This window comes from Bactrocera latifrons, unplaced genomic scaffold (genome assembly GCF_001853355.1).
Source record: "Bactrocera latifrons isolate USDA-ARS-PBARC rearing strain unplaced genomic scaffold, ASM185335v1 scaffold_55, whole genome shotgun sequence".
Lineage (NCBI taxonomy): Eukaryota > Metazoa > Arthropoda > Insecta > Diptera > Tephritidae > Bactrocera > Bactrocera latifrons.
In genome coordinates this window covers 1387844-1412750 of record NW_017537212.1, presented here as the reverse complement: position 1 = coordinate 1412750, position 24907 = coordinate 1387844, and the positions used below count along the sequence as shown (strand labels likewise).

Below are 24907 nucleotides of genomic sequence, written 5' to 3'. Positions count from 1 at the left end.
CAATCAAGCAACGGTTTTATATGCGAATTTCACACACGAATGTTAAGAGCAAATACAGCAACAACAATAGCTTAATATTGCTGCAACAGCAACAGCGGCAGTAGTAGCATCAGCAACAAGAGTCGTCGACAGCAAGTAGTGCCTTGGCCAACAGCAACAACAACCACTACTTTAACATCAAGCCGTCAACGTCTAATCCAATAGAGGCATCGGCCCCACAACGATATACACGAACGCCAGCGTCTTGTTTGTGCGGGTACGCATATGCACGAATATATGGTATTAATTTTTGTGTATATGCGTGTGCCTAAACCAATTCGTGTAGCTCAGTTGTCCAGCGGAGCACTTGGCGGTTACTGTGCCGATAGCAGTTGATAGCGGATTTTTACGAATAGTCTTATAAGGCAGACGCTCAACTTTACTGAGCGCGAGTGCCACAATCGCTCCGAAATAGTGTAACTAATATTTATAAGTTTTAGAGCAGGCGAGTAAAATTTAGTAGCTCTTTTCTTAAATTTATTATCTATATTAAAAGAGACGTATTTCTAATTTTTTATAATATAGAGAACGCTTGAATTTAATTATGTAAAATTATAAAATAAAAGTTCATCATTATTTTATATTTCCATATATGTATGTATACATGTCAAGAACCGCGAGGAAATATCCATTTCATGAATTTTGTTAATACCTTGCCATATGTCAAACCGGATAAGTTATACAGGGCACTCTGTACCAAGGCTTAAACTAAATCAATCCGTTTTCGCCGGAAATTGCCGTTTATCAATTAAATTCCGTTACTTATGATTGTGGTAATTAAGGTAAGCCTTTGAAGAACTAAAAGATCTCCAACACATGTAAAGCTAGAAAAGGGTGTAAACTGGCTTTAAGGCGAAAGATAGATTAATTTTCTCAAATATATTAATATAGTATTGAGTTACATAGTACTAAACTTACTATTCAATATTTACAATTAAAGCAGGAATGTGTCATCAACCTCTACAGAAGATATTAGTTTCACTATTTATAAAAAATTTAAAGACTCTGTTTTTCCAAAACATTCTGAAAACTGTAGTCCATACTCCCTGTTATTGTGTAATTATTTTCATTCCCTTCTCTCTGTGTGTTCATTTTCACTCCAACCGTTTCAACATGAAAAAATAAGCAACATTGTTATTTTCACTATAGAATTTTTCATCCTACAATAATTTAGTGAAAAGTGGTGAAACCGCGTATTTCTCGCAAATATAGTTTAAAAATTATAAAAGATTATAAGCTAATTTAAAGTCGTTGTGTTCCATATATATTCATATTTAGCAAATTGTTTCTTCTCTTAGATTACTTTGGTTCTAAACATCTTTTGTGATACAGACACCAATTATATACCATAGCTTTTTCACCAGTTTACACATTTCATTATAATATTAATGCATATCTGAAATATAGGATTATTTTCTTTTTAGCTTCATATATAAGTTTAAGGAATTTGTAAAAGTTTAAATTTACTAATGTATGTTTCTTCTTTCGAGCTCATGTCTCCTTTCACAAATTATTCACACAATTAAATAATCGTATGATATTGTTTAAATTCATCCAATTAAAACAAGTGTAATAAAACAAATTGTTTAAAAATGACCGACATTCAGAATATACAAAATGTATCGGACTGTGTGCCGCTTTACTTGCCACATAGTTTATACCTTAAACCGCTGGCCAAGATGACAATATCTGTGTCATTGCCTGTTAATAAGACAGGTAAATCCATTTCCCACCTAGATGTAATGGAAAAATTAAGTGCCGCTTTGAAACCGGATAAGTTTTTTGTTTTAAAAGTAAGTATCTTGAGCATAACTTATGCATTGAAACTAACGATTTATTCACGCAGGCATCAAAAAGCACAATAGATTTCATTCGCTTCGAAGCTGAGTTGGAGGATCGTACTAAATTGCGCAGTGCCATTTCTCGCATCGATGGAGTGTCTCTGCGTTTATCTGGTTTTAGTGAATCATTTCGGGTACGTGCAACCGAAACAAAAGATGAATTTCCCACCCGACATGATTGGGATTCATTCTTTCGAGATGCCAGCAATATGGATGAGATGAAGGCCGGTGAACGTCCTGACACCATACATCTAACGCACTTGCCCGTTCGATGGTTTTGTCCCAGACATATGGAAAATGACGACAATGTCAAACCAAGCGAAAGTATTTTCAAACGAATTTTCGAGAAATTCGGTAGCGTTCGTTATGTTGATATACCCATATGCGATCCCTATCGAAACAAAATGAACGCAGATATCAATGGCATGAAGACATTTAGCTATGAGCATGGAGTACTCTTTGAAGCGTAAGTAAATTTTGAACCCCACTGTGGAAAAACAGAGTAAATATGTATGTGACTAATTCTTTAGTTACGTTCAATTCGATGAGTATATGGGGTTTGTACGAGCGATGGATGACTTTCGAGGCATGAAATTAGTTCGCAAATTTGTTGATAAAACCCAAGCAATTAACATTAATGTTACTTTTGACAAAACGAAGCATCTCAGCGACGCGCAAGTTCAACGTAGAGAGCGGGTACGCAAACGCTTGATACAAAAGGCACAAAGTGAGGAAGAAGAACGAGAAAAGAAGAAAAGAGAAGAGCTTGTAAAACAAGAACAAGAAAGGTCTGCAATTTTATTTGATTTATCATTTTATCTTAAATCATGAGTTAATGAAGTGCAACAAATGAGAATTGTGTTCTCACTTGTTGACATCTTCCTATGCACTTAGAGTTTTACGATTTTTTTTCATAAACAACTTCCGCCATAAAATTTAAGTTTAAGATTTTTGGGAAGCCAAGAAAAATGTCAGTATAATTGAAAACAAATTACGGTATAAACCAAACAATGAAGGGTAGCGAATAAAAAATTACAGGCAAAAAGAAGAACAAATAAAATTAGCTGAATTAGAGAAACAGCGCGAAAGAGAAGCGAAACGTAAGGAGAAACATCTGAAAAAGATACAGGAGAAAGGCCAAGTTGAAATATCACAGAAAATTCGTATCGAGGAGCGCAAACTAATGATTGCCCAGAGAAAATTGGAGAGCATACGAATATTAGAAGAGCTTTTTGACCGCATCAAGGTATCATTTTATAGTTTCAAATTGAAATACAGCTTTAATGTATGATGTGTAATTGTTTCTTTTTTTGTACAGTTAAAACATGAGGGAAAATATTCCAAATTAGGTGTTGAGAATAACAAGATGGATCTTCGAGACCGCTTGGTTGAAAAGTATAAAATGGCCACTGAAAAATTACTCACCGAACAGAAAAAGAAAGTAGAAGAAATCAAAACGAAAACCCCACTAATGGGTCTCCTTAAGAGTAGCAGACCTCGTCGCTCTGAAAGTTCTGATGTGGATGAAACTAAAGTGAAAGACAAACCTATTATCCCTCAGTCTACTACCGATGCTGCAAGTGTGCCTGCTTTACCTAATGTTGGACTAAATCCTTTAAATCCCTTCAAAGCTGTCGCAGCACTGGCTGCAGCTCCGGGTACTTTGTCTACGGGGTATCCGCCTGAGGCTGCTAACGAATGGATGAAATCCCTGTCTATGTTCCCGTATGTCCCTCCTGTGTTTGGAGGCATGTCTGCACTCTATCGACCGCCCAACGCTTTTCCTGTATCCATGAACTATCGCGGTTATGTACCACGTATACGTGGTCGCGGTCGAGGAAGCCGAGGCCGSGGTAGAGGTGGCTACGAAACATCGTATTACAATAGTTACAAAAATAATTACGACGACGAACAGTACGATGAAAATGATTACCGCAAAGAATCGTATTCACGCTCAAGGTAATTTTAATATGGAAAGGAAGTACTCTTAATTACTTACTAAATATTATTATTTATTTTGCAGAAATCGTTCACGTAGTCGCTCCTACACCTACTCACGCTCCCGTTCACGTAAACGTCAYTACTCCAAGCGCAGCCGATCTCGTTCGCGAAGCCGTAGTCGCAGTCGTACTCGTAGTCGAAGCCGTACACCTTCTCGTTCAAGACAGCGCCGTTCACGSAGTCGAACACGTTCAGAACGTCGTTCTCATTCACGTTCTTATACACGCTCACGCACTCGTTCCCGCTCGCACTCAAAATCGAAAACGAGACGCATTTCACACTCCCGTGATGAATCCAAAACTCGCAAATCGCGGTCACGTTCGCGTTCCAAAAGCCCCATACAACAACGTACTAATAAGAAGTTGGTATCCACACGTCGTTCTTACTCGACATCCGAATCATCCCGCTCACGTTCCAAGTCCCATTCACGCACACACTCGAAGCGTTCTTGGTCCAGACGTGGTGAAAGATCGCCAGGTAAAAGGCATGTTGTGTTAGAAGCTAACAAGTTAGTTCGATCGGCGGAGGAAATGAAACGTACAATAGAGAAGGTAACCCAAGATCGTATGCGACAGGAAGAACGAGAGATAAAGGAGAACTTCCGACACTGTAAGCCCAATTCAACAAGCAAAGTATCAAATTCTGGCACCATAGATACGGGGAATGCAATAGTGACGAGCTCTGAAAATGATATGAAGGATACGAAATATAGCGAAAACGGTGATAGTAACGCAGAGTTAGCAGCCAATTCAATTGSTCCAATTAAAAATAAGAGCGAAGATGCCAAGCGAAGTCGCAGCAGAGATCGTTCGCGTAAATATTCACATCGCTCATCTGGTTCAAGACGCAACTCATATGAACATGAAGCAGATACTTATTAAATACGTCAAACGCTTTTATTTAAGACAAAATAAAAAAAAAWTGATTTAGTTTATAAAGAGAAATAAATGTAAGCCGATATACCTAAGTAAATGTTACAATTGCTGAGTAGAAGCCTCAAAAAAGTAAATTATCTAAAACTTACAAAATGTATTAAAATTAGAAATACAGTCATTTGAATAACTACTTCAAGGCTAATTTAAATATCTGCATTATACACCATCAGAACCATAATGCAAACTCCGTTTCAGTCGCGAAAATAGGTGACCAAAGTTTCGACACCTAYCTTTTGTGAAGTTGTTATTAATTGCAGGTTGTGAAATGAAGTTTGAAATAAAATATCAGATTTGAAGTACCCAAATTGGTAAGTATATTTAGACAATAATTGACATCAACTGTTTCGACACCAGGTGTCCTTATACAAATTTGTTTGAGATAAACCTGAAAGCGTTTCGCCAAGATGAGTTCATTTTAATTAACTCTCCATATTTCAACATCCGTTTAAAAATCAGATGCAAAATAAATTGCATTTAACGTTGATGACTGCACAATTTAACATATACCATCTTAAAACCTGATTATCAAATAGCTCGTTTCTTCAACACATCATTTTATCATGTGGAAAGCAACCAATCTTACCACTCAACCGCTTTAAAATGCCAAATTTATATACTTCAATTTACATGATTCCATTTGACCTCTAACCTATAGTAGGTTATTCGATAAAATCCTAAATCCTGTGACAAATCTTGAAGTCCAAGACAAGGMAAGGCAAGTAAAATTGTCGTCCCAAAATACAAAAACACAGTTATGTGATTTTTCTCTTTGTACATATTCATATCATCTATTTCGGTAATATTAAATAATTTTTTTTAAATTAAAGTAGTTAATAATTGTTAAATGTTTCCAGTAAAACATAAGCTAAACATTAATTTACAACAGTGATGGCTTAAACATCTCATTTGCGCATACATAAAAGAGTTAATACATTTCTACATACTACGACTTTCCTAATGAGGGTATTATATTCTCTATTTCAGTTGCATCCTTATTAGAAACTGTGACTACAGGGGCACAGAACTCGTTTTCCTATATTCTAACGAAAAAAAACTTAGGACGTAATTCAGTAGTTTCATTATTTTTATATTTATAAAAAATCTAGTAGAGTGGAATACGGGCGTACGAAATTTGTACGTTCACTTCACGCTCACAAAGTACATGCATGCACACATCCTATCTTCAAACACTCGCTATTACAACTTCGGGTTTATATTTCTCACAATTACAAGGGAGATCTTACACAAAAAATCGATCAACAGTTCATGTAAGTGTACATATATATATATATATAAGTGTACATATATATATATATATGTATATATATTCAGCCCCTTATTGTGTTGTGTATATGTGCATTGTATATGTACATATTGCTGTTTCATAACCACCTAAAATCGCCTATTATTATTTCGTCCGCCGCGATTACGGCCACCGCCTCCACCACCACCACGTCGATTGCCTCGACGCTGGTTTCCGTAGTTGTTACCCATATTGTTGTTCATATTCATATTACTCATGTGCATACCATTGTTTTCGTCAGGACCAAGACCGCCACCGCCCTTAGGGAACATATTGTCCCCGTAATTCATGCTATCATTAAAACTCGGACCACTAWACGGACCATTGTTACCATTATAACCATTTTGATTAGGCGGTGACACCAAGTTCGGCCCACAACTCGAACCACTTCCCATAGGCGATGTGCTCCAAGGATTCTGTTGTGGTTGCTGTTGCTGCTGTTGGAAAGGCGGCCCCACTGCCCATGGACTGGGCCGACTCTGTTGCTGTTGCATTGGTGATTGGTGTTGTGGTTGTTGCTGATAAGTCTGTTGCTGTTGCGGCTGCGTTTGCGGCGTAAGCGAATCGCGCACATCATCTTCGTACTCGGACTTTTGTGGTGCCTGTTGTGACTTCATCTGTAGCAGACAAGGCAAAAACGGTTTCTTAAGACTTAGCAGTTCGCGCACAGATACAAGTTGGGCACTATGCTGGCGCGGTTCAAAGCGGGATCGTTTCGATGGTGGTGAACTTTCACGTCCCTCTAAGGTAGGCGACAATGAACGCGATCGATCGCGAATGGGCACAACATCACGCAATTCATCCAATTTACCCGCGTCAATATATTTGTTCAAGTAATCAGGACCCTGTCGTATGGCGACCATTACTCGCGAGTCCGGATGTACACGAATGAATCGATTGTAAACGAGCAGGCCAACAATTGCTTGTGGATCCATGGTGGTGAGCACACCACTCGCCAACATACCCTCAATTGTGCTCTCGCTAATTTGTTGATGTGACAAACCGCTAGTGTCTTTTGGCTCACGCATCGCCAGCTCATCATGAAAACTACTTTCGTCAGGGCGACGTGAACCTGCCCATTGGGCCTGAAAGTTTCGCGGTATAGGTTTGCTGTATGGTACTTTCTTCTCCCGATCACGATCACCCATTCTGGAAGGATCCAAATCCAAACCAGGAATAAAGCCTTTGTCGGCAGTGAGACTTTCCGTAAATTCGACTTTGTCCTCAGGACCCATACCAGGAATAACAGCATCATCTATGAAAACGATATTTAAAGTTAAATGCTTCGCCATAGATATATGGATCACTCTCGCACTCACCGTATTCGCAATCATCCATTGCTGCCAAACTCGCGGGCAAGGTGTTCAAATTATACTTATCACGCATTAAATCACCGGGGCGATTTCGTGTCCAGAACTTGATCGTGTGATCATTGGAGCCGGAGCAAAGTATATGACCCAACGGATGCCAGGCCAGTGTCCAGACTATGCTGTCGTGAGCGGTCTCTACACAGCCTATCTCCTTATCGGTACTACAGAAACAAATATTAATTTAAATAATAAAAAATTTGTGTTTGCAACTTACCCCACATTCCAGAAGAGTATGGAGCCATCGGAGCCGCCTGAGCAGAAGAGACCCTCATGTATTGGATGCCACGATACGGAGCTGGCCTCCTTTTTGTGGCCACGAAAAACTTGCATCTCTTCACGTAAATTACGCAAATCAAAAAGTTTGAGCAAATGATCACGGGATGCGGTAACTAACCAATTACCATTATCATTCCACTTCAAATCCATCACAGTCGATTTGTGCGCATGCCTAAATGAGGGGAATACATATAACAAAATTCTTTGAAAATGTCTTTGCTGTTTACGCGCAACTGACTTACAGTGTCGCTAACGCACTACCACTCTTTGGATCCCACAACTTTATTGGCTGCTGATTATCCTTACTACCCGACACAATCAGACCCTTCTGTGGATGCCAGTGCACGCATTTAACATCTGCACCATGGCCTGGAAGTTCGAACAATTATGCAGAAAGTCATTGAAAGCAATCAAAGTTTTTTATAGTCTTAAGAGAATATTTGAAAACCAGTGTTCTTAACTTTTTGGTAAAAAGAAAAAATAAACTATGAATTTATACTATTCTCTTATTCTATTTCTGAATGTCGAAATGATATCCACAATATTTTTTAATGATCGTGCTTTTCTCAAGAACCTATTATGATCAGTAAACGTTGAATTAAAATTTGAATCGTGACGAGCTATTGTTAGGTTACAATCAGTGTATTCCCTATCTACATTATTTTCTAATTCATAAACAGTTTCATATTTACCTCGCAGGACACGTTCCTCCTGACAGCGCAAAAAATCCCATATTCGGAGTGTACCATCATCGCTACAGCTCACAAATTTATTATCCGTCGGACTGAAGCTGTAAGCGTAGTAAGATATAAGATGTAAAACGGTTATGTCGGARATAAGCGATATGGAACGTTATTGTTGTTTTACGACGGATACGGGTTTCGTGCATATTCAATGGTTTGGTAAAATTTATTTATTTAAAATGTTAAATAACATTTTGCCGCACACATGTAATTCAACATAAAAAATGTCGAAAGAAAAATTATAAACATTTATTTTCAATATTTTAAATCTAAAAATAGCTTCATATTTATAGTTAAGTTTAATTATATTTTATTTAATATACGTATCTCTAGGCAAAGTTACACTTTTACAAGACAACAAACTAATAAATCTCTTTAAAAGCCTGCAGTCGCTAACAATTACAATAACCGTACAGCAAATTACAAAGCTGAGACTGGATTATGGTAAATCGTTCACTTCGCACTGTATGTGGGAGTAATGCAGCTTGGTCAAGATTTGTTTGGTTAGTTTGTTTTTATTTTATTTTATTTNTTTGTTTGGTTAGTTTGTTTTTATTTTTTTTTTTATTTAATTTTTTTTTTTTTTTTGTAGATTTTAAGGCAATATACATATGTATTGATATACTTCCCCCAATATTTTTAAATTAAATAAAATTACGAAAAAAGCGTTTATGTGCTTTTTTGTATTCCATTTGGATCTGAATGAAATTATTCAGTTTCGTGGTTTCAATTAGGTGTTTCCATTTGGCATGCACAAATAACAGTTTAAAATACAAATTCGTCTCAATTCTAACTTAATACCTGTCTAAAATTTCGTATACATATGTTTCGGGTTTTTTTATTAAAACATATGTTCCTAAGAAGCATTTGTAAATTGCAGTAAAAAATACCGTTGATCATATCATCAAAAGTGTTTTATTGAACAAAAAAGCTCTCATCTCATACTTAGAATAAAAAGCCAACTCCTTGTGAAATATTATTATTTATTTGAGAGCGTTTTCGTACTTCCGCTTTGCGGATTGAGATCGAATTTCCGTTTAAAGGCGCTAAATTATGACGAACAAAAACTAATTGTAAAAACTAGTGAAAATGTCTCAAGCTGCGCAACCAGAAATCACCATATCTTTCCATATTTATTAATAAATAATTGTACACATAAAAAAGTTGGCTAATTTACTTTTTCTTGAAGTTGTAGTGGATGTTATCGAATGCACGAATGCCTCAGCGAGGAGTGGGATAATGATGAACAGTGTATGCTTTGTAATATTGACTTTTATTTCAACAAACCAAATCAGCAGTCGCAAATTGTGAAAGTGAAGGGAGGACGCAGCAAAAATATCGAAAATTCCAAATTTATTTGTTTTAAATTAAAAAATCAACTTTTAATTATTTTTCTCAATTTGCTTGCTTTATTCATATTCTCAGGAATTATATGAAAAAATGTCTTTAATTGCTTTATTTCAAAATTTTCTGGTAACAATAGTAATTTGCTTGTACATTGTTTGTAATTGATTAAATACTTTAACAAAATTATTTGTATGAGACTAAAAAATGGTTAGTAAGGCGCCATGTCGTTTATATTTATTTTGCAACAAAATTGGCCTCAACTTCACCAATAAATACGAAATAAACTAATTTCTGTAAAAGCTCTTAAAACTAAGTAACTTAACACACACATTCACATTCGCGCATATAACTTCAGATGGGTACTATTTTGCTTTGTAAGAATTGGCTTTAACCTCAAATTTCAATATTAGTTAAACTTTGGATATTGATCAGCGTTTTTTTGTATGATACATAATGAGAAAATTATTGACAACCGTGTACTATTTTCTTTAACCTTTTCTAAACTTATTATTTCATGTAAATTATTTCTGGACCTACAAGTTTTACTATATTTTAAAGATTATCGCAAATATTTTAATGTTAGCTAAGTCTACACAAAAGAACTACACCGAGTTGAAATGTTTGCATTAGAAACATTCAATAAGACAATTTTAGGTATGTATACCAATACCAACTATATTTTATAAATATTAAAAGCCATCCGTTTTTGAAAATTTCGGTCGTCATAAACACACACACACATGCACACAAGTTTTATTGCTTTCACTTTTATTTATTTTTCATTATCAACAAAACAACAATAATATTAATAATATCCTTTAAATAACGACATTCACTGCAATTCGAACAAAATTTAGCAACTACTCGTACAAATAACCTAAGGTATGTATGTAAATTTATCACAGCCTCTTCAAAATACAGCATTTGCGAAAGTACAAACTCGTAAAGACGCAAAATTTCTTATTTACTCGCACAATTAGTTAAACATAAAATCCTTCAAACTAAGAGTTTATATCTATAAGACACTACTATAAATAAATTAGAGAAGARTTGTCGATACTTTTAATATGTTAGGGAAAATACCATCTTTTAATGATATTGAGTAATTCTAGGTATAGTAGTAGTAGAAATTTGTACACTAGTAAGAGAGGACACTGTGGCTGTGGTGAAGTTGGTAATAAAAATAATTTTATGTTCGAGTAATATAAATAGAATAGTAGTGGAATTAGTAAGCTATACCTTATTCCCCTAATCGCCTCCTTGTGTGCCTGAAACATTTTCACGTTATTCATATTTGACTGCCAATACTTGACGTAGCCCGAATGATCACCAGTCACCATCCAGCTGTCATTATGGGACCATACCATTGTACGTACTGGAACGTCATGAGCCTAGCATTGCAAGCCATTTTTAAAAGAGGATACGTAAAATTTCCAACGAGCAAGGCAAAAGTGTTCCGATGAATGGGAAGATGACAGAAAGACAGGAAAATAATTTAAAAATAAATGATAGAAATACATAACAAGTAAYAGTTTATAAAAAATTTAGAAGCACAATTACAATTAATAAAAATTAACTTTTTCATTTTAAAAGCTTTCTACTTACTTGCAAAATAGTTTCAAAATTGAATGTCAACCCATTCCATAAAGTGAATTCACCTGAACTGGCGCCTGTCACCAATCGTCTACCTTCAGGTGTCCAAGCGAGTGTAAAAATTGGACAACGCATTTTATTTGTGGCAGTTTTGACAAAACGTGTAGTCACTGCATTTGAGGGATTATCCAAGTAACTGGACGGTGGTAAAAGTTCGGGTACGTATATATTTTCGGGTTGTGGGGCGTGCCGATCACGATGGTCACGCGTCCAAAGACGTGTCTTTAAAATSCAAAAAAAAAATTTCTTGTTATACTTTCGAACGGAGAGATATTGAGTTATGAAGTGTCTTTACCTCTAACGCTTTTACAATGGAAGCATTGTAATCAACGGTTTTTCGCATAACACTTTTCCTTAGACGCTTGCCRTCAAAATCATCTTGCGTCATGCCAAATGGTCGCTGAAATCCCCCGGGGTTGAATGGTTTAAAATATGGATGGCCAGGCTTCCCAGAACCCCCATGATGTGGATGGTAGTGATTACGGTGATGTGAGCCATATGAGCTTCCACCTCCGGATTGTGAAGGTAGTAATGTTGCATTTGTTGCTAGCGCCGACGGTGCTGTCAATTGAGGTGGCGGTTGAGAGACATCTGTTTGTGGTAGTGTAAGTTGTTGGAATTCCATATCTTTAACTAAACTAAAAATATTTCTTTTATTTGCTATACCATCTTACTTTAAGATATAAATTAGTGGCGTATATTTAATTAACATTAATTTATAAATGCGAAACTCAAGCAAGCAATAACTTAGTCTAGAACAGCGGCAGACACTCACGCTTCTAGTCAACTCGAATGAGACACGTCTACAAATATTCACTCCTTGGTAACTTTTCGAAGAATTATTAATATCAAAGAACTTTCTATTAACACAATGTAAGCTAATAAAATATTTTCTTCGCCATTTACTTATAAATTAAGAATTAAAAACTTGCAAATTTTCTGAACGAATGAAAGACGAAGAAAACGCGTGAAAATCTTTTATATTAAATACGGAATGAAGTTAGTTGAGTTTGTAGTCATCGCAGTTATATTATCACAGAGTGATTGATATGAAAAGCTATTAATATCCTGCAGCATTACATTGTTTAATTTTGGATTTTAAATATATATTTGTATAATATTATTTATTACACAATACTATTTAGCTTTTTATAATTGTTAAAATTAAGTAGATAACACAATTATTAGTAGAAAAGTTGTGTCTTTATTTGTCAATAAATAAGAGTTTTAATATTATAATATATGTACAAATTTATGCCGATTTTGTTTTCATTAAAAACGAACTAACTGGGTCATTAAATGAGAGATATGGCAAGGGTGTTTCAAAATATAATTGAATGCATCCCTGTCTTTTTGGAATGTTTTGCCATTCAATACAGTCAGCCGAGTTTTATTCTCTCACACACATTGGAAGTTGAAAAGTGCGTTGTTGTGCTAGAAATTTTTATACGCTCTAATTTTAAATATATATTAGGAAAACCAATTCGAATTGTTTTCATAATCAAGATAAAAGTGAAATTGTTATATGATTGTGGAATAATTATAATAGAAAAAACAAAGCTAATAAAAAAAATTAATTTTAATTAGAATAAATACAATGAATGCATATGTATACAAGAGCAGTAGCCGTATGATTTGAACAAAGCATTAGTGTACTTCGAACAGGATACGAAAAAAGGAAACAAAAAATTTGAAATTATGGTGTAATATTGCATATTGTGATATTTGCCTGCAAGTAGTCTCTATTTTGTATATGCATACAGGTTTAAAAAGTAAATTAACTATTTGAAGAAGTTATAACATATAAGAGATGAAATAGAACAGTGTAAAGAATAGAAGCATATAAGAAAAGCGAAACACAGGAGAAGAGCTGGCATAAATAAAGACGAAAATACGCACATAAGGATAAAAAAGCAAACACACGCTTGTGAACGGGTACGAGTATTAGAAACATGAAGCAAGTGATGAAACTGAAACAAAAGAACAGCAAGAAGTGAATAGAAACTGCATCAATTTGCTGTCCGTGATTATAAATCGACAAAATTTTACCTTTGTTTGTAAAAAGAAAAACAAGTTTACGTTTTTGAGATAGGGTGGGATAAGCTCCCGTGTGTTTAAATTAATTTTTACCCATCATCACTTTCCTTAAATCTTGTGATACAGCTATAACAAACAAGGTCTTACTTTCGATTTCAAAATTTTGGATTTTTAAATAAAGTTGATATAAATCAATCACCAAACAAATTACAGGGTAAGTAGAGCTTTCATATTGCCTTGTTATATTACCTGTTTGTACTTTCCTTTTTGCTTTTCTTTATAAAGAATAATTTTTGATCCCTTGCTTACTTTTCTATTGAATCACGGTCCGTTTCCCTATTTACATGCACTTTATTGTTTTTGATGCTATCTCTTTTCCACATTTGTACGTGATTGACTGCAACTGCAGCCATGCAGCAGTGTATATACGAATACACTCAGCTTTGTATATATGTATGTATATAAATATAATCATATGGGAGCTGGGTGATGTTTTTGCTTAGGTTTATTTACATTCAGTAGTAAGTTAAAAGGAGCAATGACGTGCATATGTATGTATGTATGTATATATTTTTGAACGAAAAAACCTTAGGTAGCCCTTTTTGTCTACTACTCGCACTCACGTATTAGGTAGACTAATCATTGTGGCACTTTTCACCCCCACTGACGAGGTCTGTATATTTATGTGTACATTTATTCATGGTTTTACAGTATCGTTTAAAACATTAGCAAATTATTTGTATTGTCAAACCAGRATTGAACTAAGTTAAGATTTTTAAACATTACTATAACCATTCCTTTCGGAGTTTATCAATAAATATTGCATTTACCTTATTTTTGCGTTTCTATAGTGTCGGAAATAATATATCATGATTTAGATGTGCCATAATACCTGTTACATTCTAATTTTTTCAGTTTAATTCAAATGTATAGCAAAGAGAAAACAGTGACGAAAATAGAACTACATATGAACATATATGGGTGTATGTTCACAAAAATTTACACCAAAGACAATGCGATTTCAATGATTTATCGATAAGTATTGTATATAAATACTGCATCAAATTCATTATCATCTCGACTTGCATAAAATATTTTTGGGAAATTGTAGTTAATAATACTAGTATACACTGCTAAAATCATTACGTTACACAATTGCTGAAATCAAACAGTTCAAAACATTAATACACAAGCTTCTCTAATTAAAAATAGCATATGCTTTTTATTGAGCGAAGTTCTCTAAACTAGACATAATTTATAGAGTTATATACATACATACTATATATAAATGATCAGGATGACAATACGAGTAGAATTCCGGTATCTATCTGTCCCACAGGTGCAAGCTATAACTTGATTAAAATTGAGATATTTTGATGAAACATGGTATGCGGGTTCCTTGGCAACCAAAAAAGTTGTATGTACATATTTATTATCAGAACTACTACCGCGAGTGAAAAAATATAAAATCTGGTGATATCAACGCCCACTCCCCGGTAAGTAATGACGAAAGAGACATTTAATTCTACCTCCGCAGTAATATGAGAGAATTTTATATTTCCAAAAATCCTTATATACACACACTTGTACAGAATGGACTACCTGTATGTAGGTAGAAATGTACGTGGAAAATATAGATTATCTTACTACCTACGAAAAGTTAATGAAATATGTTCGAAATCATTTAGAACTGTTTAGTTCAGTTCTAAGTGATTAAAAGGAATATACATGAATATGTATTTTTATAAGTTCTCAAGCTGGTGTAACCGAAGTGGATATAAAATTAAAAGCGTGGGTAAGATTTTTTCAAGTTCAAAATATTAATTTGTACTATATTTTTGAAATTTAGCTTTCTCCTATACGTATTATATTCGGCTAGTTTTTTAACCGTAGCTATGATTACATAGAAAACGGCGACCCTCCACATTTCTGGCTTATCAAAAAAGGTGTCGACTATTTAGTTAGATGTTTTTTATTAAAGCTATTTCTTAGATGTATAAAGGATCAATTGGGGTATGGCTCGATACCTTAATTGTTTTTTTATTGAATATGTATGTCAGGAACGTGAGAAATATATCGATAAYAGACCCATAAAGAATCTCTTTAAATATGCACCAAAATAACTATTTCCTGGGAGTTGTTAATTTAATAATAACAATTATACTACATATTTCCTTATTATTATTAGCAATGTATGTACATACCAATAGCGAAAAATTCCAAGTTGTAAGTTTTTAGGCCAATGTTAATGACTCCTCTTATTCAAAGCTCTTATCGCTACAATTTGCTTATTTGGTGAAATTGGAGCAGACGATTATTTTGCCCACAATCATTATCGCAGGTTTTTATACCCTGCAGGGCACCAAGAGGTAATTACGTATTTTTCTTTCAAAGAATAAAAAATACATAGAAATTAATTGAGGTTTTGCTCTGCGTATGGTCTATTATGACCTCTCCTATATCACATATGGTCACAAATGTCCAGCACTCTGAAAAGTTTCTGAAGCTTTCTGGACGCAATAATGTGATTCCCGTTCACGTAAATAGATCCAAGGGCCTTTGCAGCTTTGATAGTTGAGACCTACCAAAAACAGCGTTCGATGCCCAAGTTAATTCAAAAATAGTATGCGAGTTTTCTTAAAATTACATGCTATTAAATTACTTTATAAAATAAGTAATCAAAGAAAACTCACACTTTTGATTATTTTGAAAATTCCTACAGGTACATATGTATGTACATACATATATGTACATGTAGTAAATGTACAGCTGATCAGTAATTGTCTGTAAAGATATGGTTTGATAAGTAAACTCGCTAATCACATTCAGACATTATTTACAACAATAACAGTTACCCCTTAAACTAAAGCAATATGAACAATTAAGGCTCTTGTTGATTTTACTATTCCACAAAAATCATCACTTCTATAGTTTACCAATAAATAAGCACTCGAGCCAATCGATAAGAATACTTAAGAAATGCTCTATTAGCTATAGACRTGGTAAATACGCAAATTAAAAGTAACAAGATCAGACACCTTGTCGTCACACTGCAACTCCACACCCTTCGTTACAAAAGCAGTTTTTAATCATATCATACACAATTGATGCCTTTTGGATTTATATGTGCATATATAAACACATGCACATACATATGTATATACACWAGTATGTATGTATGTATGCTTTGGAGAAATTCACGCAATTCAAAGAAGAATAATTTTGTTTCAGTGTTATTGACACTATTTTATAGAGAGCAACAACATTTTTACACTCAAAACCAAATGCTAACATGTGTATTAACATAGATATTTGCATTTCGTAAGTAGACTTTTATATATGTACATAGGTGTTCAAATTTACACATATGTTATAAGTATATTATGTATAGATGCTTAGAGGCGCACACGCTTATTTCGTGCTCACTAATTTATTTATTTTTTGTATAAAATTGCCTTTTGCTCTTATTCTTATATTTATTTACAAGTATTTACATATGCTGCGGTTTGTAGTTGTTTTTGGCTAGCTTTTGCGTCGGACACGTGTGGGTAAAGCGCCTTAGCGGCTGCCAAAGTGTAATGGCGACGTGATGATCGAATCAACTCATTCATTGCGACGATTTCATTACGATCTACGCGTGCATTCGTACATACATACATATGTATACAGAACATGATGCATACATATATGTAAATATGTGTGTACTCTTATATCTACGAATATAATGTATTTATGTGCATATGGATGTGCCTACGTATGTGTACTCACAAATGTATATTTCTCTAAATATTAAATATTACAAAGCATATTGGCATTTAGCTAGTTTCTCTTTGTACAGTGGTACTTCGATATGATAAACGATTTTACTACCATTGATCTAWTAATTTGTTTTTGCCGATGTTTTGATTGCCTTAAATTATTTTCCGTTTAGGATTTTGTTGGAAAAATCATTTTACCCAAACTTTGCGAAAATAGAAAGCTCTATTAATTTGTGTTTGCAATTACTACAGTTATTATTGCTTCGTAACAAAGTGTACATCGCAAAAATGAACAATAATTCACGCCACATATTCTCTATTCATGGTGCTGTAAAAATCAACCAAGTATTCTAATTATATACATATATACATTATTTTAATATTGTTTTTAAAATTTTAATTTTTTTTTCTCATTTTTCTTCAAACCAATATGGTATGTTTATTAATTGTATTCCATTGCATTGATCTATGCATTTTATTGGCATTAATAGCTTTATTTCTATGTGTTTACATACATACTATGTACATTCATATACACATATTTTTAAYGTCTCATAATTTCTTTCTTATCTTTTCTACATACAGATCTCGCTTGCTCGCTTTTAGCATTATAATGTTTTTAACCTCAGTGCAGACTACCTTTCTTATCATTTCGTGTCTTTGCGCTGTTATGTGTCTAAATTTTTTCCAATTTAATTATAATTATGATATTTAAATTTGCGTGTTTTGTTGCTGATTTAATTTCAATATTTTTTTGCGACATATACAAGAAATTTTGCTTTTAGTTTATTTCATTASTATTTATACATACATACTTACAAAGCCTCATAAATATTGCTGTGAGTTGATATAAATGTAATGTTTAATTATTGTGATTATCATTGTTATAAATTGTTAGTGCATTGATTTGGGGAAAAAGATATGTCTGTTGAAGTGAGGTGCATTACATTGGGTATAAGGCACCATTTAAGAGATACTCCCTGACGGTTAAACTCCACTATATTTCATCTAAYTATTCCATCTCATCTTATAACAACCGTTGTCAACGCCAATCCATTAATTTATTCAAAAACTCCAAAAGCATCAAGCATTAGATAACTTTTATTTGTGTAATGTGGCGTATGAGTAACATTATTCAAATATTCAAAGAACATAAAGCTCCTACGAGCCCGGTTTATGCAATAGATAATAAGCCAAAGCTTAGACACAAGGTATAAAACGCACTTCTAGCAGACCGTCATATCCAGCTACTTGGGCATTGGTACCCCGTTTATTGTTTCTACCAATACCTTTTATCATTATGTATTCACTTTTAGTGCATTGCTATTTTTACAATGGATAAAAATATCGAACAAATAATTCTTTTCTAAAATTTTATATTTCTAATGCGTTCTTGCTCGACCACTCCCGATAAAGCTGATTTTTTCAAAATATCAAAAATATTCGGTAAACAGGTCTCTATGGTTCAAAAACGCAATTTAATACCATCGATCAACCACCGTATTCACCTGATTTGGCTTTCTGTGATTTTTTCTTGTTTCCCAAACTGAAATTGACGCTCTGTGGAACCATTTTTCATACGAACGAAGATAAAACAAAATTCGCTGAAGGCCATCCCAAAAGTGCTTATGAAAAGTGTTTCGAGCACTGGAAAAATTGTTGACATAAATGTATTACATGTATTACATGTGGAGGGGATTTTTGAAGGCGACAATATAAATATTGATGAATAATTAAATTTTGGAATTGGCCTAAAGGCCAAAAGCATTAGAACTCGCAAGCACCTAGCTTTATCAACATAGTAGAAAATAGTTTTCAAGAAAAAAAGGAAAAATTGATTTGCTGGAGTTGCCTAGAATCTGTAGACCTCAACCCCATTGTGTGTGTACCTCTGGACGGAACTCAAAAAGATTTTTTTTTAACACATTTGGCTAATTTTTTACCCAACTTTGAAAAAGTCAAAGAAGCTTGAAAACAATATTGTTTATATTGGACATTAGTTACACACCTGTTTTAAACCAATAGTCTCTTAGGCAAAGTTCATCGGAATGGGCCTTAGAACATTTCTCCCGTATGCGATTTTTCCGTTTTTTGCCTCTTTGTAAAATATACTGCTCCAGAATATACATACATTTGTATTTGAAAAACATTATTTCATAAATAATTTCTTTTGTTCTTATTTTTATTTCACAGGTTAAATTTCAATCAATAGGCAACAGCCTTTATATGTTTGCTAAAAGCAGCAAGTTTGCTACGCTGATAGCCACCGCTTACATTAACACCACCGCCAAAGAAGCGCACAGCAACTACTCTTGAAGCCCTGGCGTTGACCTTTGTTTAATCTCTTACACTTTATTGTCGTTAAGACTTCTGGTAACTTCTTGCWAAAGGATTAACTTATTAATAAACAAAAAAGTAATAACTTTTTGTAGCACTGCCAATAGCTAGGATCAATACATACATACAAACCTACACTTCGCACACAACCGAAAGTTCACCAATAAATTCGCGATGTTGTACGTGTTCCACGTCGATATGGGACGGATGATGTCCTTTGACATGGCAGTGGCTTTGTCTTCGGTCGAGAATCTTAAAGATACCATTGAACGAATGCACGGCATACCGGCGGTGAATATTGTGCTATTGGTAAGCGGTGGTGAGATGTTGACACCGTCCACACAGGTCTCTTACTATTCGGCTGGTACCGACACGAATCCAATTTATATGTTTTTAACGGGAGACCCACGCACGCCGCCGCCATTGCCAGCGAATGAGCCAGATCGRGATTTGGGGGAACAAGTAGAGCGTTGCAAGCAGTTGCAACCCATCTATTCTTCCGTAGAGAAACGCGCTCAATTGGCACTGAAAATGTTTGAGTATGCTCGAGATGAGGAAATGCTTTGCGAGCGTCTAGTACATGACCAACATTTACAACAGCAAGGCTGGTCGGCGGTTGTGGCCAACATGGAAGATCTGATCGATGAGTTTCGGTTGCGTTTCACAAATTTTTCGAATGCTTTCGATCGTCACCTGGAAAGACGAGATGGTTACCTAGAACTTCTGCACAATTTCAACGATGACCTAATCATGTTGGGACGGATTCCTATTTTGCCGGGTCTAATGTCTATGGCAGAGGAAGATTTCCATGGCTTCGATGAATTTCTTGATCCAGACGAAGTATTCTCCCGCTCTCAATCCACACAAAAGTCGGTGCTAGTGGCAGGTGGCGTGCCTACACAACAACCTAGGAGTAATGAGAAAATAGAAAACATAAGCGGTCACATTACCAACGTCGATGATAAAAATTCGACCACAGTGATTAAGAAACCGAAAATGGGCACAGAATTAGCAGGGAAACCGGCAACAACGACTGACACAACGACCTCTCCAGTGGCAAATGTTAATCCACATAGTTCATCAAGTAGCAGCTCTCGTCCAACATTAAATCTCTTGCAATGGATTACATCCAAGGAAAATCAGAATAGATTACAAATTATGTGCGATGAATGCATTCAAGGTCTAGGCACATTTGACAAAGATGTTTACGCTCAGTTGAAAAACGAAGTTCAGCACATTTTAAAACAAGCTGAGCAGACCGATGTTCGAGAGATTAAGGGCCTCGGCGATCGGTTGTGCAGACTAGAAGAATTCAGATATAAGATTAAACGCTTATTACAAGATCAAAGAGAATTGTGCACCGCTTTCCAACAAAACCAAAGTAGGGCCAACGATTTAAATGATCCATCAATATTGCCAGATCTTTGCGCCTCACATCAGTCTCAGCTGGCGGTTATGGTTACAAACCATCAAAAAGTTCGCGAAATTCGTCGGATTATTTCTAAAGCTAAAGATGAACTTGGTGTAAATCTGCACATGCGACTGACTCGAATTGTGCATGTGGAGAATAGCATGAGTGAATTTGATAATCGCCTACTATTTTATCTGCGTTGTTTACGTCGTGCCGAACGGCATATACAGATTATCGAACAAATACACCAGGCGCCTTGTATATATGTGGCTGCAGTTACAGAGGTAAGTAGCTACAAATGAAACGCTATATAACTGGTAAATGTTAATAAAATATTAACTTTCAGGTCGTACGGCGTAAAATATTTTCTGGTGAGTTCCGCCTTTGGGCTACTAAACTTGCAGAGGACTTYGAAATAATCCACAACGAAGAAATACGGAGGCGACAACAATTCAACGAAAATTTTGACGGTCATTTCTTGAACAAATTATTTCCCGGTATGAACGATATGCCGCCTGCATTTGCCAATGAAACACCAATAATCTTCGATGCTCGTTTGCCTAACATAACGAAATCAGACATTGATATGTTGTCCTCACATCTGCCAGATTTGGCACCCGAGATAAAGTTGCCCGATATGGGACCTGTGATAAACTTTTTTGTCTCACGTTCGGGTCCCCATCAGAAGGAACGAATGRAAGAGTTGTTGCGCCAGCAAGAGGAAACAGTTATAGGCACATCGGCTGAAGCGGAGGAGGGTAGCAATGCGTTGAGTACCGGTGAAAAACCSYTAGTGCCCCAAAGGCTCGGAGAGTTGCAGAAGCCCGGCGATGGTTGTGAAGGATCCGAAACCGATACGGAAAACGAATTCGAAAAGCTGACTGCAACGCAATCGACCGCACCAATGCTTGTCACGACAGCCACATCCACAATAAACGTTGAGACAGTTGCCCGCAGTGCCGCCACTTCCTTGTTATTGACGCAAAACGCCGAGACCCTCACTGACGAAACGGAATCGTCTACCCGTGCTGAGGTAGAGCGTTTGCGAAGYATATTAAGCGCTATGTATAAAGTATCTTCGGAATGTATACGTTTATCACGTGCCGATTTGGAACACTGCCGCACAGGAGTTGCATCCTACCGCGAAGACTTGCAATCTGAACTGCAAATGCTTCATGATCAGTGGAATCTGATCCGCATGCAAAGTGAGCAGCGTGAGCAATTAATGCTCCAAACACAAGAGTTGTTGAATGAAACAACGCAACAACGTGAAGGTGAGATTGCCGCTTTGCGACAAAAACTTTACGAAGCGGAACTACTACAGCCGCAGCTGGAGGAATTGAAAGAAAAACTCTCTTCTACTGAACTGGAGCAGCAACGTGCAGTGGCAGCAGCTCGTGAAGAACTTKTACACGAGCATAAATCTGAAATAGAATCGCTGCGCTGCCGTTATAAACTCATGACCTCCATGGAGCTATCGCCGTCCGAAACAAGTCTCGAAAAGTTGGAACGACCACCATCCAACATCGACCAGAACACAATAGATCGTAGTGAACACGAGTCGATAATAGCCCAATTGCGTGCCACCTTCGAAACTGAAAAGGAAAAGGCCATCTCTGCCGCTTTAGATGTAGAGCGCGCCATTTGGCAAACAAAATTCAATTTAAACTCAGAATCTGTGATTGGCAATGTGAAYATATTGAAGGAGATGCTCGAGGAGAAAGACCGACAGCTAGACTTGGTGCGTAAGCAGAATCTTTTGCTAACTAAAGAGATCTATCAGCTAAAACTCCGGATAGATTCACTCACGAACGAGGAGGGCAATAGCTGGCTTAAAGAAAAGATAGACTACTTGAATCGAGATAAAAATCGCTTGGAAGAGGAGCTAACCATTGAGAAGGAGCGCTCAAAGCGCTTGGAAATGGAAACTTCTTTCGCTGCCCTAAAGGCGTAAGTAAAAATGTCGCATACTGATTTATATCAAATATTTTTAGGTGTTGTGTTGTAATTATTAATAATTATGGCGTTTTATTTTTGCAGTTCTAGTCATAAATATTTGCTGTTAGACTCCTGCAATAAAGGTGATGTGGTTTTCGTCGTGTGGAGCATGCGTCACAGTCAGTATATGGTTGTCCAGGATTCTCCAATTCTATATTTCGTCCACGGAGACTGTCTGTCAGCTATGAATTTGCGCATGCCGGCCACACCATCTCCAAGTGAAAATGCAATAGTGGAAAGTACGCTCTTACCGGTGCCTTACTATGCAATTGGGCGTGTCATCGATAGAGAGTATTGTCAGGCTAAGAAGGTAAGCTATTTCAAACAATGAATTGAATTTAAACATCATTCCGCAATACAGCACATATGCTCATTTGAATAATTTACTATTTTATATGATCTGTCAGGATGAAAACCGTTATCGTGTTTCTAAAGGCACAAGGTTCTATCGCATAAAACTCATGCCAYTGTCGAGCATGCCACATTTGGCCGGACGACGGGAAAAAATCGAATGTAAATAAAGATATACATATTTTTTTTGTAAATTTTAATTATAAAAAAATTTATTTATACTTTTACAGCATCCTTCTGCGCATCTACGACAACGTCATTTTCACAATGTGATACGAGCACTGACAACGAAACCACTGCATTGCTTCCCAGTGGTTGTAAAGCGCTCGTACCGGTGAGCGGTTGTAATCCAGCCTCGCCAACCCTGCGTCAACCWCAATTTTCGCCCAATATTAGTACCATTGAGGAGGGCATTACTGCGACAACGACAACAGCACCCACAAAAGATATGGTTGATTTCACCACAGCTGTTACCAAAATCGAAGCTACTACGGAAAMAATGGTCCGATCAGGACACATTGATGATGGCGATAATCCAGTTGCGACAACGTCGGGTGAACGTTGTCGCTACACTAGTTTTAGTATAGAAGATGAAACGGAAAATTTGCCTACCTTAACCAGCACACCAACGTCTATAAGATCTATGCCTTCTCAACAATTAATGCTACAGACTGTGATAACAGAGCAACCGACGCCATCGGGCAAACAAAATGTTATACCAATAATAACGGACCCTTGCATAGAGGCTGCAGACGTTAGTGGTTGCTCGGCCGATTTAAAGAATGCATCCTTCGCCACCGCCTGCAGCGAAGATTCRGATGAATATCGCTCATTGGAACACAAGGATGATGCGGACTTTGCTGTTTCTGAATAGTGATTCCTTATTCTCCACGCCGATAATAACGTAAATCATACGTTTGATACACAAATGCAACAAAAACAAAACGAAGTCTCTTTTCATATATTAACCGTAATAATTAAGATAAATTCGTGTTATGCAATATATGTAATATTGAGATGAGAAATGAGAAGGGTTAATAAGGACAAAACTATCAAACAAAAAATTAGTATGGGCTTATTAAAAATAATAATAATAAATAAATTTCACTTTAGCTTATATTTAAAATAGTTGTAAAATCGTATGAATTAGTTATAATGGTATTAAACTATACATGAATTCCACTCTCAATAACCCAAAACAAACACTCCAATGATTCATTGGTCGGGTTAGAGTATAATAAAATACGGTACACGAACTACCCGAACGAATTGACAAAGCTAACCTACTCTCAGCGAGATAAAAAGGAGCGTGACACAATTAGATTTAACTGCATACATAAGCATATTGTATGTACATATATTTTTTATTTCTTAACTTACTGCAGAAAAGCTTGAAATTTGCACTTTAAAGATAGTTATAATATTCTTTCTAAAAAAAAAAGGATATTTGTGCTAAAAATTAAACAACAAAATAAGTAAAATTGCTTGAAGTAAAAATTACCTAATA

The 24907-nt window shown here is 35.7% G+C and overlaps 3 protein-coding genes and 1 long non-coding RNA gene across 6 annotated transcripts; 2 read left to right on the top strand and 2 right to left on the bottom strand.

Moving 5' to 3' along the window:
* Positions 1-1182: 1182 nt before the first annotated feature.
* Positions 1183-4848, top strand: LOC108974445 (A-kinase anchor protein 17A). Of its 2 annotated transcripts, XM_018942292.1 has the most exons (7): positions 1193-1286; positions 1647-1832; positions 1886-2346; positions 2411-2668; positions 2919-3126; positions 3199-3839; positions 3904-4848. In XM_018942292.1, exons 2-7 carry the CDS (start codon positions 1719-1721, stop codon positions 4760-4762), a joined length of 2541 nt encoding a protein of 846 aa, XP_018797837.1. In that variant the 5' UTR covers positions 1193-1286; positions 1647-1718; the 3' UTR covers positions 4763-4848. The 2 variants fall into 2 exon arrangements, with proteins under 2 accessions (XP_018797836.1, XP_018797837.1); XM_018942291.1 differs by having other exon boundaries at positions 1183-1832.
* A 1034-nt stretch (positions 4849-5882) lies between these two features.
* On the bottom strand, positions 5883-12505 carry LOC108974436 (pre-mRNA 3' end processing protein WDR33). Of its 2 annotated transcripts, none has more exons than XM_018942266.1 (9): positions 12284-12505; positions 11804-12146; positions 11461-11730; positions 11095-11246; positions 8458-8555; positions 8008-8134; positions 7704-7937; positions 7439-7650; positions 5883-7374 (listed from the first exon to the last, which is right to left on the bottom strand). In XM_018942266.1, exons 2-9 carry the CDS (start codon positions 12131-12133, stop codon positions 6209-6211), a joined length of 2589 nt encoding a protein of 862 aa, XP_018797811.1. In that variant the 5' UTR covers positions 12134-12146; positions 12284-12505; the 3' UTR covers positions 5883-6208. The 2 variants fall into 2 exon arrangements, with proteins under 2 accessions (XP_018797811.1, XP_018797812.1); XM_018942267.1 differs by having other exon boundaries at positions 11804-12141.
* A 6950-nt stretch (positions 12506-19455) lies between these two features.
* Positions 19456-19859, bottom strand: LOC108974410. Its single transcript, XR_001993798.1, has 2 exons — positions 19769-19859; positions 19456-19699 (listed from the first exon to the last, which is right to left on the bottom strand). It is a non-coding gene; the product is annotated as an uncharacterized LOC108974410 (long non-coding RNA).
* LOC108974409 (RB1-inducible coiled-coil protein 1) lies at positions 19796-24274 on the top strand. The gene is made up of 5 exons (XM_018942223.1): positions 19796-21335; positions 21398-23001; positions 23092-23359; positions 23457-23562; positions 23631-24274. Exons 1-5 carry the CDS (start codon positions 19815-19817, stop codon positions 24272-24274), a joined length of 4143 nt encoding a protein of 1380 aa, XP_018797768.1. The 5' UTR covers positions 19796-19814.
* Positions 24275-24907: the final 633 nt, after the last annotated feature.